Source organism: Mobula hypostoma, chromosome 12 (genome assembly GCF_963921235.1).
Source record: "Mobula hypostoma chromosome 12, sMobHyp1.1, whole genome shotgun sequence".
Taxonomy (NCBI): Eukaryota; Metazoa; Chordata; class Chondrichthyes; order Myliobatiformes; family Myliobatidae; genus Mobula; species Mobula hypostoma.
The window spans coordinates 64,534,272-64,553,436 of record NC_086108.1 but is presented as its reverse complement, the minus strand read 5'-3'; the positions used below and the strand labels follow the sequence as shown (position 1 = coordinate 64,553,436).

The window sequence follows — 19,165 nt, the reverse complement described above, 5'->3', positions numbered from 1 at the left end:
ATCTTTGAAAAATGCCCTTGATAGTTATATACTCTCAATTACCCTTTTGACTGCATGTCACAGAAGTCTTTGGCATCCAGAACTTGGACTGTTAAAATTAGTGATATCTTTATATTATTCTGATGCAACCAATTCAAGTAGCACAACTTTGAAATCCTGAACAGTAGATTAAAATGTCGTGCTTTTCTCCAAGCTGCTACACTGTGGCCATTACTCCACTGCCACACTTCTTCTACAAAAGGATACTCCATAGAATAGATTTAGAATGTTCTCCTACAGCTTTATAACTAAATTCTTATGCTAAACAATTTAAAGATTCAGAACATTTGATTGAATACAAGTCTTTATATTTCTATTTTGAGGATATCGGGATCAATCCTAATTTAAATTAACTGGAAACATATAATCCCTGAATTCAGGCCTAAACAACTATTAAAGCAAATAGTAGGTAAAAATATAACATAAAATCAATGGCAATTATTGACGACAGTTACAATTAAATTTGTTTAAAAAGTTACATGCTTTACCTTGAGATTTCCCAGCAAGTGATTTATTTTTACAACTGCACTTTGTCCATAAAATTAATATTCATAGCAAAATATTTCCAAGCTTCAACCAGTTATTATCAGTAATTAGTTGCCTTAGTTAATACAGCTTTTCTATTATTTCAGGAGGCTTCTGCATTGCTAAATTGCTAAATTTATTTTTTAAAAAGTTTAGTTTTCTTATCCACTCAATGCACTGAACACTTGCTAAAAAAACTCAGTTACCTGCAGAAAGTATCAAAAACACCCCTTTTCAATTTTAGAATAAAATTGTTTGATTAAATGAATAAAAAATTCTAATAGCGATATAATCTGCTCCCCAAAACATGGCACTGCAAAATCAGACTACAGGAAAGAGCCAAGCGTCAGCGAAAAAAAGTGGCCACGTATTCCCATGTTGGCTTTGGCATGTTGGACAAAGCACTTTTTAGAGTTCTTGCTTTCTGCCAGAACTGGCAGCTGCTCAGTCCATTGAAAACTCCTCAACCTTCTAAGCAGGCCAAAATTGGATCCAGTAGATTTTCTGTGCATAACTCTCTGCGAGGACCTAATTTTAAAGTGCGTATTATTTAAAAGCATTGTGTGCATTTCACTTTGCTTATTTTGGTGAACACTTGAGTAAACATTTCAGGTTAATACTGACCTGTTCCTCGTCACTTCATGGCTGATATAAAAGGTAGCATGCTATATGTGGATGGAACAGAATACATTTTCCAATGTATTTGGACCTGTAGCAATTATCTCTATTATTTTCAAAGCCAATGGCCATGAAGTCCAAGAGTTTCTAATCTGCCAAAGATCCTGACTTAGGACAAACAAAACCATGAAAAGCGGCAATGCCAATCGCAAAAGTATTTCCTAAAAGCAAAATGTGTCAGGTAATCAACAGATTCAAAGCTTCAAATGACTGTCATTTTGAGGTATACTATTTGTATGTTACATATTCTAAGTACTTGCTATTCTGAAGACCAGTGACTTGTAGTGACATGATTAAAATCGGAAGAAATCAAAGACTTCAGAATTACTCGAGTTTGCGATAAACGCCACAAACATAAGAAACAAAATCCAAGTGTTCAGGAACCATTTTCCACATTAATGTTTTATAACCACCACTTGTATTTACCACATACAGACATATCTCCTGTTCTCATGGTATACCTGTAAATAAGAATCTTTAAAAGAACACATGAGAACTTTATCCAGGAAGCTGGTGGAGAGCAGCCATAAACTACATTACATTGCCACTATAAGCATTATGTTGAATCCAAAGTTTGACACTTCACTAGGGCAGCAGATAGTTCACAACACAAGAGTCCTTAGCTCTCAGCTGCAGAATTCCACTGCTGGACCCAAGCTGGCATAAGTCTTGTGCCAGCACTCTGGGGCATTGGCTGACCCAAATTCTCAAACTTTTGGTCATGCTTTTTGAGTTGCGGGTGGTCCGCATATTTTGGTTTGTACATCACACATCCACACTAAAATAATGGTAATTTTCTTTTTTACTTGTAAACTAAATGCAATTCTGATGGGAACTTTCATCTTCCATCTTGGTCTATTAACGGTGGGAGAGGGAGGAAAGAAAGAGAATGCTGGTTTGATCGTGAAGGGCGTGAGAAACACAGCTGGAGAGTTTAACAGCAGTTTGCAGATCCGGCCTGTAATGAGCATTTATGACCATTACACAAAAGAAACAAAAATGCTGATCAAAATCACAGATTGCTTTAACAAGTTTAGGCTACATTTGCAACAGGATAGGATCTAGATTATTTTCAAGAGCATGCAGAAGAAAGTTAACTTTATAAAAAGTACATACACAAGACAACCATTATGAAAGGTTACATTTAAGGTGAGGATACATGCAGCATAACCATTTCACAAAAAGTAAAATCAAATGTAGTTTTCTTTATAAGGGATTCTGAAGAAATACTTCCAGAAATTGTACTTACCTGGTGTCTGCACAAAGTACGCCAAATATAAATCGAGTTCCTTAACAGAAACTCCTATATGATGTGGCTGCACGCACAGCCCAGGATTAGAGCACTGTGAGGCCTTTACGAGTCGTTCACCATCAGTACTTTCGAGTGGAATACCTTTGAATAAAATCACCATAACCAGGTCCAGCCTCCAGACCTTGTCTGCTTGCCGCAGGCAGTCAATTCGCCGCATCTTGCCTTTCTGGTCTGGGTTTGAAAGCACACAGCAAGGAGGTTTCTTCCCAGTGACTGTGAGCACAAAATCCTCTCGATACTCAGGTCGGATGTCTTTGCGCAGCTTTGCCAGGAGCCTGGATGCCCATTTCTGCTTCACCTCTTGCTTTTCGCTCAGCAGCTCATCCTTCACTGCTCTCTCTTCCTCCTTTGACATGCGTTTCTCATGCTTCTTGAAGTATTTTCGCTTTCGGGCTTGCAAGTTGAACCATGTGTAAGCAAAGGCTCGGACGTGGGGCAGAAGTGCTTCAATGAAGGGATGGAATTCATCCTAAAAAAAAGTAAAATAAAACAGAAGAGAAAGAATAAGCAAAAATGAAGTTCTGACAAAAGATCCAGCACTACACATGAACATTCATCAGAATTGACTTCTTATAAACAAATGAATAATAAATTGAAAAATCAAGAGACATTTCATTTAAATAAGAAATTTGATTCAATACCATTGTAAACTCAGACCAGCACTGTATTTTGCTCAAAGCTGGACTTAGAAAAATTTATGCCATATACAGTGAGAATTCTTTGTGTGGAACAGTCAGAAAGATGCCGACGGTATAACTGAAAGCACCCATGTAGGTAAAGTCCAGAACACTTGCCAATATTCAAGACATTCCCTGCGTGTGCTTGGTTTGTTTATGAAGAGCTTTCCCAAAACAGTAGAGAAAGATCCCTCGACTAAAGCATGGGTGCTTTCATTAACCTTCGCCAGCTTTAAAAAAAAAACGCAGATCTCTACACTCTCCGTCCCCAACCCCTTTGCATGTGGTGTAGCCAGCATGAGCCCGCCTATTTGGCAAATTCCACACACTAGAATGCCAATCAACAGCTCGTACGAGGGGGCTTTGTGCTAAGCAAGAGAGGACAACCCCCCCCCTCTCCCCTCCACAAGATGGTTTCAAACACAGCAAGTCTGTACAGTCAGAAAAAAATCTGCATATTCTTCATTGTGAATTCATGCTATTTTCACAAGAAATGTCACATTGAGCTGTGCCCTTGTGAACAAAAATTAAAAATAAAAACACGCTTACGCATTATTTGAATCTGTATACAGATAGTGCCAAATAAGTACTGAATAGTTATTATAAAGTAATTGATTTGCAATCCTTATTCGATAATAACATAAAACAAATTTGTGTCACCTCTTTTACTCAACTAGTAAATACATTTAAAAAATCTGTAAATCCAGAGGGTAAATGGTGATCATTACCGACCTTCGAAATCCAATTTTTAATCAATAACATAAAAGTGACAGGGGATAACTGTTAACTACTTACAGGAATTATAATGTAAACAATAACAAAGCATTGTTAAATACTTATCAGTATGTTATTTATTTGTCAAAATCATACAATTTGATAATAATAAATTTAATATTAAATACTTAAGTATCAAAAACCCACAAACAACGAATGGAAAAAAAGGGTTCTGACCATAACTGCCATCTGTCTTTTTCTTTTGTTTAAACCAAATGCTGCATAAAGTGTCTTTAAACAACAAAACAAAAGTAGCATCACTTTTATGATGACGAGGATGCAAAATCTGTTTTAACAGCAGAAAATAACATTCTGAAATAGTGTGTATTTCACATTCTCTTTGCTCAATAAAGTTGTGGATTTTTGTGGTCTAAACTAGGCCACAGCAGTTCAGGCTAGAAGGGATTTTGCTAATGATATAAATTAATGAAAAAATGTTGCATTGGTGGGAACATTTGGAGGATTTTTAGATTAAAGTGAATTTTCATTTACCAACCTTTTTCCAGCCACACGACATCTGGCCTGTAATTCTTCAAGCTTAATTGAATTCCTTTACTAAAATCATCTACACGTAGGTAACAATCTGTCCTGTAAAGGAGATTTTCAAACTGCCAAAACAAATAATGATGCTTAAATTTATTAAATGACTACCTAAACAGATACACATCTCCTCCTATAGTGTCTCAAAAGGTGGGATAGAAAGTCAAGACAATCTATTTATTCCTGAACACAATTTAAACAACTTAATTTCATAAAGTATTAAAAGGGTTAACATTCTTGTTACGTTTTCACCTCAACTTAAAGTTTTTGTCCTAAATTTCCTTAAGATAAACTCTACTAAAAGGTTTCATTTGAGCAAAGTATATAATATGGCGAAAGAAATCTCTTAAAATACAATTTCAGCATTCTCCATTTCTGAATTCAGAAATTAAATTTGCACCAAGGTACTTATTGTAAATATGGCACAAATTGCCAAGATAAAGAACTCAACCCAGACTAAAAGTCAGTTTTTGGAGTGAATATAGATACAGTACAGACTTACTGTAGTGTCAGTATTTGACCTTGGTTGTGTGCATACATGGAACAAGGGATGCCAGTGTGGTGATACTATGTCACCACATTGATGTCCTTTGCTGTGGCCTTCAGATGCCACTAGTTCAGATCTGCCCTCTGCTGCTTTGTATTGCAACAGGATTCAGATCCATAAAAACCATTTGCAGTTGGGGAGGGAAAAGGTAAAATAATATATTAATAATTTAAAAATCACAATTGTATAAAATATAGATTATTACTCAAAAATGTAAAAATTGATTGACAAGGAAATTTACATTGTGTATTACCTATTATCGTAATGTTTAAGTTCTGAGCGTGGTACATTATGGTTTTACAATCATTTGCATATGTATATTTACATTTTAATTCAGTCCAAAGCCTACAAGTTTTATATATTCTTGCATTGACTTTATGTTGGAAATCGTCCAACGTACAGTTTCCTTACTCTACCACACTGCCAATTCAGGGAAAAAAGCTTTAAATTACTTTAATCCACGTCACCGTCAATCCTACATCTTCCAAGATGCCAGTCATCTTTCCCTCTCAATCTCAATGTGAAATAAAAATACATAACATATTTTAAGCAAAAAGAAAATCAGTTTAACAAACAAAAATGAAATGTTATGAAAAGTGAATTTTACAGCAATGGGGAAGTGCGCAGGCTAGGAGGTTGAACCAACATTAGTATATTTATCCTCCTGCAGTTGCTCCTTATTATCTACAAATTAAACATCATTATATTGTGAAAAGATTGGAGTAGTTACAGTACATTTTGCAATTTGATGGTAGCTTCCATGACATGCAACATTGATGTGTGAAGTGTGTTAAGTTGTATTTTCCAACCAAAAACATATTTTCTCCCAAATAAAGCTCATTGCTCTTTATATTTTTAACAAATATGCCTAGTTTGTGCTGATTTCTAAATATTTTACCATTTCTGAATGGCAAACCACTTAGTTCCTTAAGTGACAATCAGTGAAGTTGTGGTTTTGTTATGGGTCTATTTTCATATAAACCTCAGCACTGCACTCCAGTCTAGCAAGCACGTTCTTCTTTTGGCACTATCACATCAATTAGTGCATACAGTCCAAAATGATGAAGCAAACAAATAAGCACCAACCTTCAAGTGGTCAAAAACTTTGCAGACTTATATTATAGCTCTGATAATTGTTCTTTATTGTTTACAAACAACCAACTGACTGCTGAAACTCCAACACTCTGCTTGCTGCCATTTAATTCACATCTTTTCCACACCTTTACTATCACCATTTACTTTTTTTTAAAACAATCTAATGCATTTGATGAACATTTTCTCTTCTGCGCAAATTTTTAAAATTAGCCAAGAAACAAGCAGAACTTGTTTTAACGGAAGTTCAGAAGTCATTAAAAGTCCTTTCTTTAAAAAGTGGCATGATTAAAATTTATACAATCAAGCATCTATGATATTTTATTGGTGCCCTGTTTAAAAACAATATATATTCAATAGACTCAGAACAAAAGGAAAATATTGTAGATGCTGGAACTAGTTATTATTTAAAAGATCAATTCTTTCTATTTAATATAGTAAATGCTGTACCAACACCCTCTTAAATTTAAGTGACATTTTTTTTCTCTGGAGTATTTATCCTTTAAAATAACACTTTTAACAGATTCCTCAAAGAATGCGCTGTTAAACGTGTGACTGAGAGTCGATCTAAAACTGAAGGCCTAAATACTTAGATTACCTACAGCTAACAACTCCATTGTTCAAAAATGATACAATACTAGAAAGTATCCCGAAATACAGTAACAGTGCGAATAACACAAGTAATGAATGACTTGCGCACTTAATGGATACAGGAAAAGTGGGAAATGTTTTGTTACACATAGGTTACTAAACGTTGTGTAGAGTTTATATTAAACTTTTACATCAGTTTTAAAATAATAACTTTGGAGCAGATAGTAGAAGACCGAACAATTTGATGTGTTCATGGGGAACGCCAACTTGAGAAATAGAACAGTTACTTCAAGATGGTCACGTTGACTTTGACTTTATATTGCTGTTGATGCAAAGTTAGACTCATAACACGAATCTTTCCCACAGTTTGCTTAGCAGATTTTAAAAGATTTTGTGAAGATTTTGATGCTGCCCCCATCCACATAAGGGAAGGTTATTAATTAAGTGGATTCATAGAAACATTGCAAGGAATGTCCTTTGCTGATAAAGCTTTGGAAACTTCTAAATCACGTGCAACTTTTTAAAAAAAAGAAAGACTGACTGGCAAGATTCACAAACAGTTTGTTGGTAATATTGGAAATGACCATATTTTGAAAACAAAAATCCGTACGTAGATTTGTTTTATAAAATCGGGAATCCCGAATCCACTTCATACAGCTCACGTTTTGAAATAAAAGTCTTGGAATTACCGTGGGTTAAATTTCCTCGGGTGTGTGTAAGGATAAAATAAAACAGATTTCAAAGCAAAACCGCAATCTGGAAACTTAAGTGTAAAGAAACGCGGCCCGCCAGCAGCCAACGCTTTCACCGGGGAAACCCCGACCTTCTTCAAAAGAAGCATCAATAAAACACTGTCAAAGGGGTAAACCTTTGGGGTCGCCAACTGAAAGGTCCCAACTTCCAGAGAGTAATGACATAGATGATGGGTGGGAGAAATTGTTAAGGCAAATAATAAAAAGAAACTCGAAAGAGAAGCCGATGTCGTTTCTAAACCACAATGCCCGCAACCACCCATCAAATCGCAGTGTTTGCAGAAGAGCTCCAGAAAGTTACAACAGCTCAACCTCCTAGGGAAAGCAACTTGGCTAGACGATACTCCACACCTGACGGAACCTCGGTGCCCCGCCAAGAAACTCTCGCCGTCAAGTCTACTTCAGCCTGGGAAAACCAGCGAACACACCGAGCGCAGTGCAAGCCGAACCCGCTGGCCAAGCGCTGCGGCGTGCTGAGCAGGCATTAGCGGGATTGTTATCAAAGATATTATTTAAATCAAACTTCCCTGCACTGCTGTTGTGAGTAAACTCGGTACCTTACAGTCAAAACAAAAGCGTGCTTCCCCATCGCTCGCTTTCCACCCACCCCCCTTCCAAAAAAATAACAGCAGCCATCGCCACACTTCGCTGGCCTGGGAAAGTCTTCAGAAATACACAGCACTCATGCAAAAACCGCTCTTGGAACTTATATAATTTGTAAAAGTATATTCTAAAAAATTACAGTCAAAATAATAAATATTAATACGTATCCGCCATTAGCCATGTGCCTCAATGGGGCAGATCGCTGAGCCCACTCACTGATCTGAGGCAGCAGAACGCAGGAAAAAAAGAGACGGGGAAAAAGTTTAATAAAATACCATGCTGGCCTCTAAAGGGATACAAATGTTGCAAAAATGTATCCTACCTGGGTGAGACAGAGCGGAGAGTACATTATTGTGGCGGTGCTGGTGGTGGTGAGAGGAAAAGCCGGCTTTCACATTTCAGTCTCGAACTGAAGCCAGCTCGCTTCTCCATCCTGAACTTTAACCCCGCCTATAGTTACTATATAGTCCACATCGCAACTCTGCCTCTCTCAGTGTGACAGTCGGGCGGCCGCCTCGCGCACACCTTCCTCTCCCTCGGTCTCACACCTGCTTTTGAGGAGAGATTTTTTTCCCGCCCGCTCGTGAGCTGCTTTCTAGGGCAGCGGACTTGAGATTATGATAGCGAATTTAACGGGGAAAAGTCAGGCGGTCGCCTGTCAATGAAGGAAGCACTGGCTTTCTCCGAGCCAGACTGGACTACACCCCTCTCGAACGCACCGCAGCTCCCAGCGCCACGCGAACATCGCTCTCTCTGAGAAGGTTTTAGAGAGAGAGAACAAAACAGAACGACTGGATCCTTAAATAAAACCCGATCCCCTACCCAGCCCTGAGGCTCTGCGTCAACACCCGAATGCAGCAGGACAGTGTGGCTGGATACAGCGGCCAATGTGGAGAGCCCACAATGAACTTGGACTTGAGCGCTTGTGGCAGACTGAGTGCGTTTCTTCCTTACGGCCCAGAATGAAAATAAATTCCGCCATAAATGCCCATCACCATGCCATATCTATTAAGAAAGTTCTAAGTCTGCGTGCAACTTTCTTGTATAAAATATAGACCTTGTCAGCATCAAAGTTAGTTGCGAAATTATTTCGTATTTTTCTTTCCCTAACCCATGTTTTGTTAGCACACTCACGCTTTGGCGCCTTTTTCTATCAGCAATAAATCACAATACATAACTAAGAATCATGTGTCTATTTATTGTTTTTTTCTTCTTCGCGTCACTCAGTCGAAAGTCACGTCCACCGCTCCTCCGCCCGGCTGCCGTTCATTGTTTGACATTTTCTTTGCCTGCGCAAGTGACCCATATGTAACACTGAATAGTAAACGATTGGATGCCCAGTACGCATGCGCATCAATGCAATGCTTTCTGGGCCTTGTAGTTTTTATTCTTGTCAACTGCGCAACTTCACTTTTAAGGATAAATTCTGAGAGTGCGGCGCATTTTAGTTATCACACAACTTGAATGATATATTGAGTTTTTTTAACAGCCATCTCTTTCTAAAGAAAAATATTTTGAAAATGTAAGACAGAAACACTGCAATCAGGTTGGAAATGTTTGTTTAGCTAATAAAAAGGGAGTAGGGCAACAGCTTGGTGAAATTGTCAGTAAATTGAGTGCGCTCCGAATTTTTAAAAAATTCACAAATCGAAACCAGAACCGAAATACAGCAGAGTAAAAACATGTGCAGAAGGTTAGAATCTCATCACAATGCAAAATATTCCAACATGTTGCAACCACAACCTTACTTGTTATCCATGAAAGTTTTCAGTATGTTAGCAACGTTAACAATAACTCGAAAACACGGCACGGGTTCTTTTCCAGAGGCACGTGTTTGTCCAATTATCCTCAAATAAAACGCACCCATCTTTGTAGTGGTAGAATTTAAGACACGTGAACTAATTCATTCGGATAGATCTGCTGTAGTTTCTGCCCGATGGTATGTTAAGCATTTTAGTTGATTATATGGGGTTTCAAAACTCCCATTAAAAAGTCATTTTAAAATACTTAAGGATCTATATTACAAAGGGCATTGGTGCAATAATGTTTCACTCCAACAACGATCAAAAATTCAATATTCATTATTTGATGAAAAATACTATATTTCCAGAATGCTAAGATAATGCAAAGCCTGGTATTGACCGTCAATAGAATGGAATGTGTCTGCTCCCCGGCAATGAAGAAAGCGGCATGGACAAAGCCTTTCATTGTAGTGGCAAGGAAGATGATTGGAATTACAAAGTCATAACACCCATCATTTCCACGTTTGGGTTTGTTACCATACAATACATACACAAATCAACGCAAAACGCCATCAATCATTATTCCAATGCAATTTAAAGCCAAATTACTCCGGGACTATTCCCCGCCCACCATCCAAATTCTTAAATTCACTTGCTGCCGAAATCCCTGCGGCAACGATCATTTATTTTGAGCGTCCAAATTCATTTAACACCTTAGAAAATCGTTTTATCTAAAAATGTACAACATTGCATCAGATGACGTACAAACATTTCAAATATATTCCCTCCTGCTGAAGGCAAGAGAAGATTATCAACTGCTTTGACTTCCCATCAGAACCCTGGATCTGGTATCTATACTCACATCACCATTGCAAATTAATGGCCACTTACAGGATGGCATGCAATGCCAAAGTATTATAATACCGGAGTTTATCATGGCAAATATTCCAATAAATGCAAATTAAGTAGAAGTGTAAACGTTATGTACAATTAAAATACAATGCAATGTATTTATTCCGTGATCTGTTCTCATTTAAAGCAATTACATGGAACAGAGTGAAAAGCACTTTTGCAAGAATTATTCTTTTATGGGAAAAAAGACGTTGTAATGCGTTTTTTTTGGCTACACGGTGTATACTGGGACACACTCCGCATTATAATCTACGAAAATAAAACATGGCATATAATCTTGTACTACTCGTCCTTATTAAATTTATTGATCTAGCTTTAGTACTGTACATATCGAACTACAGTTCCCAAAATACTGTATCAAAGTATCTGATTGCAAATAAACCAAACTTGATAGCGGAAACTACATCTAAAGCGCATCGATTGGTGCAGCGCAACGCGGAGGATGCCCACCGAAATTTCAATTGGTAGAAGCATCTGCCTATCATGTCGGTTCAAGTTCACGTCTCGGCTGGCTGTTCGAAGAAAAGGGGTTTTGAGACTAAATCACACGTCTCGACACAGCGAGCGCGCAACATTTTTTTCTGCTCTTGCACCAAGCAGCGACGGGGGAAAATTGCCAAGCTCAGCGCTTTTCGACAGCCCAATCTTGGCGCAATAATTGACAATTCTACATGGACGCAAACTGGAACCGCCGTGAATAAAAAATAGACATCTGTCATTAAATACCAGGCTGAAACATTATTAAATATACTTTAAATATCCCTAAAATATTTTGCATTCAAATTTAGAATATCGCTAATAAAATCATAATTGAAATAAAGTTCATTATGTATCACGTACCATTGCCATGTAAAGAGTACGTGAGAAACTTTAAATTGTTCAGACGTTTAGCTTCATTGTTGTCGTCTTTTTGTTGATTATATTTTGGTTTTAATATATAAACTGGGAACCGTTGCAAACCGGAAGCGAAACCATGCAAACGCCACTGCAAAAAAAAGTCAGCGAATGATGCCTGAGGGTTTTTGTTTCCCAAGAAGAAGCCCCTTTGAAAGCGTTCCAAGATCGCTCACAGCTCTGGCTCAGTGTTGATGGCGAAAGAGCACTTTTGTGGAGCGCCCTGAGAAGTTGCAATCGATTTGCAGTCCTTACTGTTTATTTCCGCATCGGTATTTGCATAGAAACCACGCACGGAGGGGACCGCACGTTTGACCAATCGGCATCCAGAATCCCGGGAGACGTAAGTCGCGCGAGCGTCTGGCCTGGGAATCCATTCCCGGGCCAATCTTCTATTCCTTCACCGTTTTGGTCTGCACGGTGTGAAGCTTCTTTCATTTTATATGTATATACAGAAGGCATTTGTAATCTGCTGTGATTTTTTTTGAATAGCAGAAGTAGGTAAGAGAACACAATAGATTTTTTTTGTAACTTGTGTTTCGTCTACCCGATAATTTGCGTGCACAGTTCAACAGATCTTGGCCTATTTCTATTTAACACTTATAACCGATTGATTCATAGACCTTTAATACCGAAGCAAAAAGGAGGTGGTAACCTTGGAATATCACTGCAAATAAATAAATAAATAATCTGTTAACCTAGAAGTGTGTCGAAAAATATTGCTGGGATATTACTGACCTTTATAGGCATATTGAATGAGTTTTTAAGAAAATGAGCAGCTATCAGTTTATCAGTTTCAATGTACTTAAATGGCAACAATAATTACAGAATAGGAGAAAAATGTTGGTAATGTTTTATTAAATATATATCGTTAGAGCTAAGAGAATGCGAATTTACTGCATTTGAAATTTGTGAACGAGCACAGTTGTGTTTGAAGCATAATTATTGAACAGTTTAACGTTGGTGTATTCTCTTACATCATCCAATAAAGATTGTGCTTCACAGAATGTGTCATTTATCTTACTTACTATCAAAGAGGAAATAAGCACGCGCACAGCAATGTTAATTCATTATCCGAAACAAATGTCGTCATCCAAGCACGTATTAATGACAATTCTTTTATTTTTATGTATACTGTATACTTGTTTTAATTACCCAGACTGTCATCAAATATCAAAACTTTTTGATGCTGTATTTAAGATAGATCATAAACGTAAGTCAAATACGCGCGTTTTCTCGGTAATTATTATACACGCATTTTAATGATGCGGTTACACACCTACTGAATGCGATTGACATTCGCGTTCGGAACTTACATCACCTGTTTGGGCCCCTGTGCGAATCATATCACTACAAGCCATCTTGCCATTGAAGGTTTAATAAATATTATTTAACTGTTTGTGTATTACAACTTGTGAGATTCTGAATTTGAAGTGTCTTAGCCATAAATTAAAAATAGATAATATAAATAAAATAATGTATAATACTTTATTTAATAATCATATTCAATATTTCAAATTTGACCAGCAATGCAGTTATTGATTATTTAGCCGTCATTTTCTTGCAAATGTGCGAGCTTAGACATTGTGTACACATCATATGTTGTTCGACTAATAAAATGCGTGCACATACAGTACAGTGTGAGTGGGGAAACTGATTGTATGGTGCGTTTCAACAGTGTACACAATTGATAAATGTTGAGATAAAACGTAGTTCCAAAGGACCCACATTGGATGTCTTTAAAATAAAAAAAATCATCGGAAATGAGAAAATTTTATAATTTGCGATTTATTTTAAACAGAAAGATTGAAAATGCTAAGTTATTAGCATACACAAAATCAAATTGAAATTAGAATAATATATTTCATTCAATTGCACATCTGCTTAGGTAGACATCATGTAACACCTCATTGCACCAATCATGTTCTGAACTCTAACTGGTCTCAGTTTGTGCATTGATTAAGTATGGAAAGGCATAAAGTTTTGGATTTGTCATTTTGGCATACCGCAAATAAAGAGTGTTGCAGCCTTATATTTGACACATGGTTTCATAGCTGCATTTGCTGGTAAATGTTACAGATTTTCCCATAGATTTTATTTACATTTCAGAAGTTCACAAATGCGAATGGTATAATTGTTTCCCTTTTGGTTACTACAAATTAATCCAACCACAATTGCGGCATTCGAGAATATATTTGATACGTTGTCTTTAATAAGATTCCCAGTGCAGGCTGACTGCAGTCTCGATCGGCCAGCAACCACCCAGACGAACTTTTGAAAATGCAATCTATCGTCGACTACTACCATGATGACAAAGGTATTTCGCCACTCCTTAAGTCAATAATGTCACCTTGACATTAATCAGATATCTGTGTTTTTTAACTGAATATTCTCTATGGTCGAGGCGATCGCAATGTTTAATAAAATGATCCGGCGCTTTATAAAAAAAAACAGAGTCAAATGGGAAAAAATAAAGTCTCAACAAAACTAGACGCCGCGACAGCACGTACAAAGCGAGCTGACGTTCACTGAAAGTGATCACAATGCAAAATCTGCCCGATTTTTTTCTCTCTGAAAAGATGCAGCATTGATTTATTCTAAAACAAGGAGTCATCGCGTTTCCCCCTAATGATATGAATACATGTCACTTGCGAAGATGTCCGTATTGATTTTGCGCTGCAGATATTGATCTGAAGACATTCCAGAACGGGGAGTGCGAACGAGAAAGTCTTTGTACATTACTCCGCCGCTCTTCGCGAACCCTAACGTTAAGATCCCAGATCTCTTGTTTAACACCATGCAGTCCCACAACTAGAGGGCTCTAATAGCAACAACAAAAAAAAAGGTGATTTACTGATTTTGGAAAATGTTGCGAGGGAGTTGAATGCCCACCCCCACTTAGAATGGTGCGCTCCACCAAGTCGCGATCTTTTTTGTGGCCTTTACCACCGTTTTTTTTCTCTTTTCTCTTGAAATATCGACTTTACATGCTCTGCTTTGAAACAGAGCTAGTAAAAAAGTGTTTAAAATAAAGTTTAAAAGAAAACTTGGTTCTGTTTCACTCTTTCGACAGTTCTGCGAAGTGGGTATTCGACGGATTACTTGCTGAAATGGAGTTGAGACCCCAATGAATATTTACAAATGCCCATTTTTTCCCTGTTAAATTATGAAATATATGAGGAGGGACGAAGCTGCTTAAATCATAGCCATTAACTATAACAAATAATGAAAGCAAGAAAAGTTACCTTAATTTGAATGTAACCAACAAGTTTAACGTTTTCATTATGATACGCAAATTATGATTCGGCGCAAAACCAGCGCTATTGTTGAAATAATGATATTTATAATTAAATTTTAATCTTAAAAAACTTTCAGGGACAAAAGATAGACGTTTTCTTCAGATTCGGAGTTGAAGTCGCAGTATTTAAAGTTGTGTTTTGCATTCATGGTTCTTTTCACACAATGATTTTCGATCCTGTGCCTTTAGGATTTAAACTGATACTTCGCTTGTAATCTAGAGTAAAGTTTTGCAAGTTCAGTAAAACTTCCTCCGCTTTATTTTTTTTATTTAGCCCGCTGTTACATATTTTATAAGTTTTGCATAGGTAGTCTAAACATGTTCAAATTAAATTATTATTTACTCTTGCAAAAGATCAAATAATGCAACACCAAAAGAAGTTTTAATATCCGCCTGGTTATGATAACGCTCAAAATATACCTTGCCGATGTTCTGTCGCACAGTCAAAAATAGCCCAAAAAATGAAAGTCAAAAGAATATTTAGCTGTGTTTCTTTTTTAGCCTTCGTAACTAGGTGTTTCTTGAATTCGCTTACGCACCTGCATTGTCGTACTTAAAATAAAGTATTACATCAGAATTCTATAAATGTTTCTGTTCATTATTTATTATTTAAAAAAATAAGACTCATCGTCTGTTGAATATAATTTTAGTCTTTTATGAGTTACTGTAAACGGTTACTTCAGCAATTCTAGTTCCTTCAACGTTGATACAACTTGCGAATTTATATTTCAGTGATTGGAAAGTTAACTATCTTCTGCGCGCATGACTGTAAAAGAAGGTGCAATAATTTTATTCTGTGGACTCTATCGATTGGTGGTGGAAAACTGACACCCGTTTGTAGTAAAATCCTGGACGAAGCGTAAATAAAATATACCTGAACTATTACTTTCAGCAATGCAAGTGCCTGCAGAAATTGTACTGGTTTTAATTTTTTTAAATAAATATGATCATAATTAATGGAACGTGCTTTTGTTAATTATATATCAATCAGAAGAACACAATGATTAACTAATTCTTAAATTATACCGTTAGTTATAATATTGATTCCACTAATTACTCGCGACTAACTTTAGTATACGTGGCTTAGCTAATTATAAACAATTAGCCCCAGAAAGAAGATGTATGTGTTTATTTCAGGACCATTTAGTACATATGAAATTACCCAATGATTTCCACGTGCATGTGAACCTTTTTCATGGTCAAATATAAATTAAATGTGAACTACGTTTAAACTGAACAGATTTAAAATTTAATCAGTATAGTTTACAACTTCAACATAGATCAAGGGATCAAATGGGAAATGTTATTAATAAGTTGCTCATTAATACTTACAATTAGGAAATTAATATACAAATACAAACAGACAAACTTAAAATAAAATAAAATTCTGCGAATCCCTATTTGCTACTTATATATTAGCGAAAGAGCTGGCTCTAAAGAGAAGCTTAAAGAGTCGATATTTAGATCTGTATTAATTGAGTGAAACATTGTTTTCAAAAATTTAGTTTTATATTAATTCTACTGGGTACATATGAGATGACGTTCAATTGAAAGATAGAAGGTTTATAACTACTCTAACAAAACATGATTACAGGTTGCGCAATTGATGACTAAATTTACATATGAATAATAATATATAATAATCGGAACTCTCATTACGATACATTCTACGATATACTTTTTTTCATTACACGTATAACTTAAAAGCCAAAAGGACACATTTAAAACTCGTGACCATATGTGCTGTGTGGAAATCCTACATTTATTTTTGCTGTCTTTATTTTTCATGGAATTTATTCGAACTTTTTTTCCCAATTTGCATCAAATTTCAGGAAAACAGTTAAATATAAAATTTTCAAAAGGGAGTGACAAAACAATGGTTGAAAACTAATCTCTATGAGCAAATTTTTGGTTATTTATTCTTCCAATAATACGAGCAGATAATACAAAAGAAAGGAACGTAACGATAAAAAACATATTTATTCACCTACGAAATGTGACTGTTTTGACCAGGAGGTGAGAATAATATGCTGAAGGAACGAATTTTAATTCTGTAGACAGTACAAAATAAACAGTAAAATAATGATTAAAGCAGTTGATTGAAATCGGGACGAACAATTAAGAATGCTGCCACAAATACTTTGAATCTTGAGTAATTATGAAAAGCTGAGGTGTTAAGAATATGTGCAACTAATATCAAAAAATTTAATCTGTAAACACTTTAAGTTCTTAATAGTAAACTGCAACAAATCAAATTTCAGAAATAAATAAAACATTTACATATATATGTGTTACTTTTTTGTGTTCACCCACTAACAAACTTGAAGTAACGATATTTTATTTAACAGTACAGGTTTGAGGATATATAACCAATTAAGTTTTTGGACAATATCAGATATAGACTTTTCCGTGATACCTCTGACTTTAACATATATGCCTACAAATATTAGTGACAAATTTCTAATCAGTCTAAATACTGCAATATTCAACGGTGCATTTCTTTTATTCAAAAATACCGGAATTAATATAACTATCAATGTAATCTATCTATCAACCTCGCATTGCATTCCGAGGAACTACTTATTGATAATAACTGCGAGCAAATCAGAAAAAAAAACAACTGAATTGCAAGTTTCGAAACTAAATTTTATCTTACTTTTGTCACATCAAACTAAATTCACCGAGACATTCGTGCAATTGCAGTAATACTGTGATTCTCCATGCAGTTTTATTTTGGTCTACGGCAGCCTTGGCACTATGCTGGTAATTATTCCAATTCATGTTCGTTTTCTCTATTTTTCTTGTAGTACAGTTAACCTATGTATAGTTAACATCAAGAAGCCCGAAGCGAATTTAGTTATCTGATCCCAGATTTACAATAAAACTGAGGGAGACACGAAATTGTTCCAATTACACAACTAAATTCCTTCGTTGTTCTTCCTAACATTTTTCATATTTGAATATGACTGTAGAGCGCTTGAAGATGAAACGTTGCCGCAGAATTACCACTTTCAATTCTTTATTATGTATTCTGCTAACCTCGAGAAGGTGATACGTTTGTACTTCAACCTGTCTGTAATGTAATAGAATTAAAGTAAGACTTTCATTGCGGTTCAAATTTGGCTAATTTTATTCGTTTCATTTTAATTAGAGTATTTGCTTCGTTTGGTTTATTTTGTTCACGATTAAAAAAACTGAATCGACACAATTATAAATAGTTTCAATAATCACCCGTGTTTCAGAGAAAACAAATTCGAACTTATAATAGATTCAAAGTACTTGTATGCAGAATGAGAAAATGAATGAACATTTTGGGGATTTTTTTCTATAAGTACTCGTTTCATATGTAAATTAGTCGTTATATTCAATAAAAACTAAATGTAAAAACGGCTTGCATAACGATTGAGGAACTATATATTATTCGTTAATATTACTTTGATAAGAAACTTAAGAAATGCCAGAATCTTTACAATTAGATTTACAACTAAATGTCATGGAAATAAATAAAAGATTTAGACTAGCTACAGATAGAGGATGATTACATCAATCCACATTATTAATTTTAATATTGATCTGACTAATCACGTTATACTGTTCTAGGCTGCAGGAATAACTTTTACTTTAAAAATCTAGTTTCTTTCTCAAATATTACGCAATCCAATTTTACATTATTTTGCGTAAATAATCCCGATGGTAACGATAAAGTTCGAGTTCAGCTATACTGGCCTGCAACGAATATCACTTGAAACTCTTAAAATATTAACTATATTCTAAATTTAGCTTCCAAACTAGGAGCATCAAAATAAAGTACTTGTAGCAGTACTTGTCCAAGATAATGTTTAACAACATTTCCTTTAAGAAAATATAAAAACTAAAGAAAATTATTACATTACTAATTGCAAATAAGAAGATATACACTGAGTACTAAACTGGGATCCATTGCTTACAATATGTGCATGGTAAGTTGAAGGTAAAAAACTTTAAAACATCTGGTTAGGTTCTAATGTGAAGTTTTATTTATTCGAATACATTTTATTACACGTAACACTTTGAAGTACAGCTGCGTTATTTTTTTTTAAAATTGTACCTAATAATATTTATTTAAATTTGGAAGTACTGAGAATACCAACTCTGACTATTTCTACTTTAAAGTCGGTGGACATTTTGAACCACCTCAACTTTGTGTTTT

General features: G+C 35.7%; 1 protein-coding gene across 8 annotated transcripts in view; it reads right to left on the bottom strand.

Annotated features, from left to right (window-relative positions):
- nfia (nuclear factor I/A) overlaps positions 1-11,937 on the bottom strand; it is a 580,788-nt gene extending 568,851 nt beyond the window's left edge. For 5 of the 8 annotated variants that reach the window (XM_063064294.1, XM_063064291.1, XM_063064287.1 and 2 more), the window contains exons 1-2: positions 8,453-9,292; positions 2,492-3,023 (exon numbers count right to left, since the gene is read on the bottom strand). In XM_063064294.1, coding sequence (XP_062920364.1) covers positions 2,492-3,023; positions 8,453-8,479 — 559 coding nt within the window. In that variant the 5' untranslated portion in view covers positions 8,480-9,292. Of the gene's footprint in view, positions 1-2,491; positions 3,024-3,195; positions 3,463-4,501; positions 4,571-8,452; positions 9,293-11,624 lie in introns of those variants that run through there. The other 3 variants (XM_063064289.1, XM_063064288.1, XM_063064290.1) reach the window with 3 other exon arrangements.
- Positions 11,938-19,165: the final 7,228 nt, after the last annotated feature.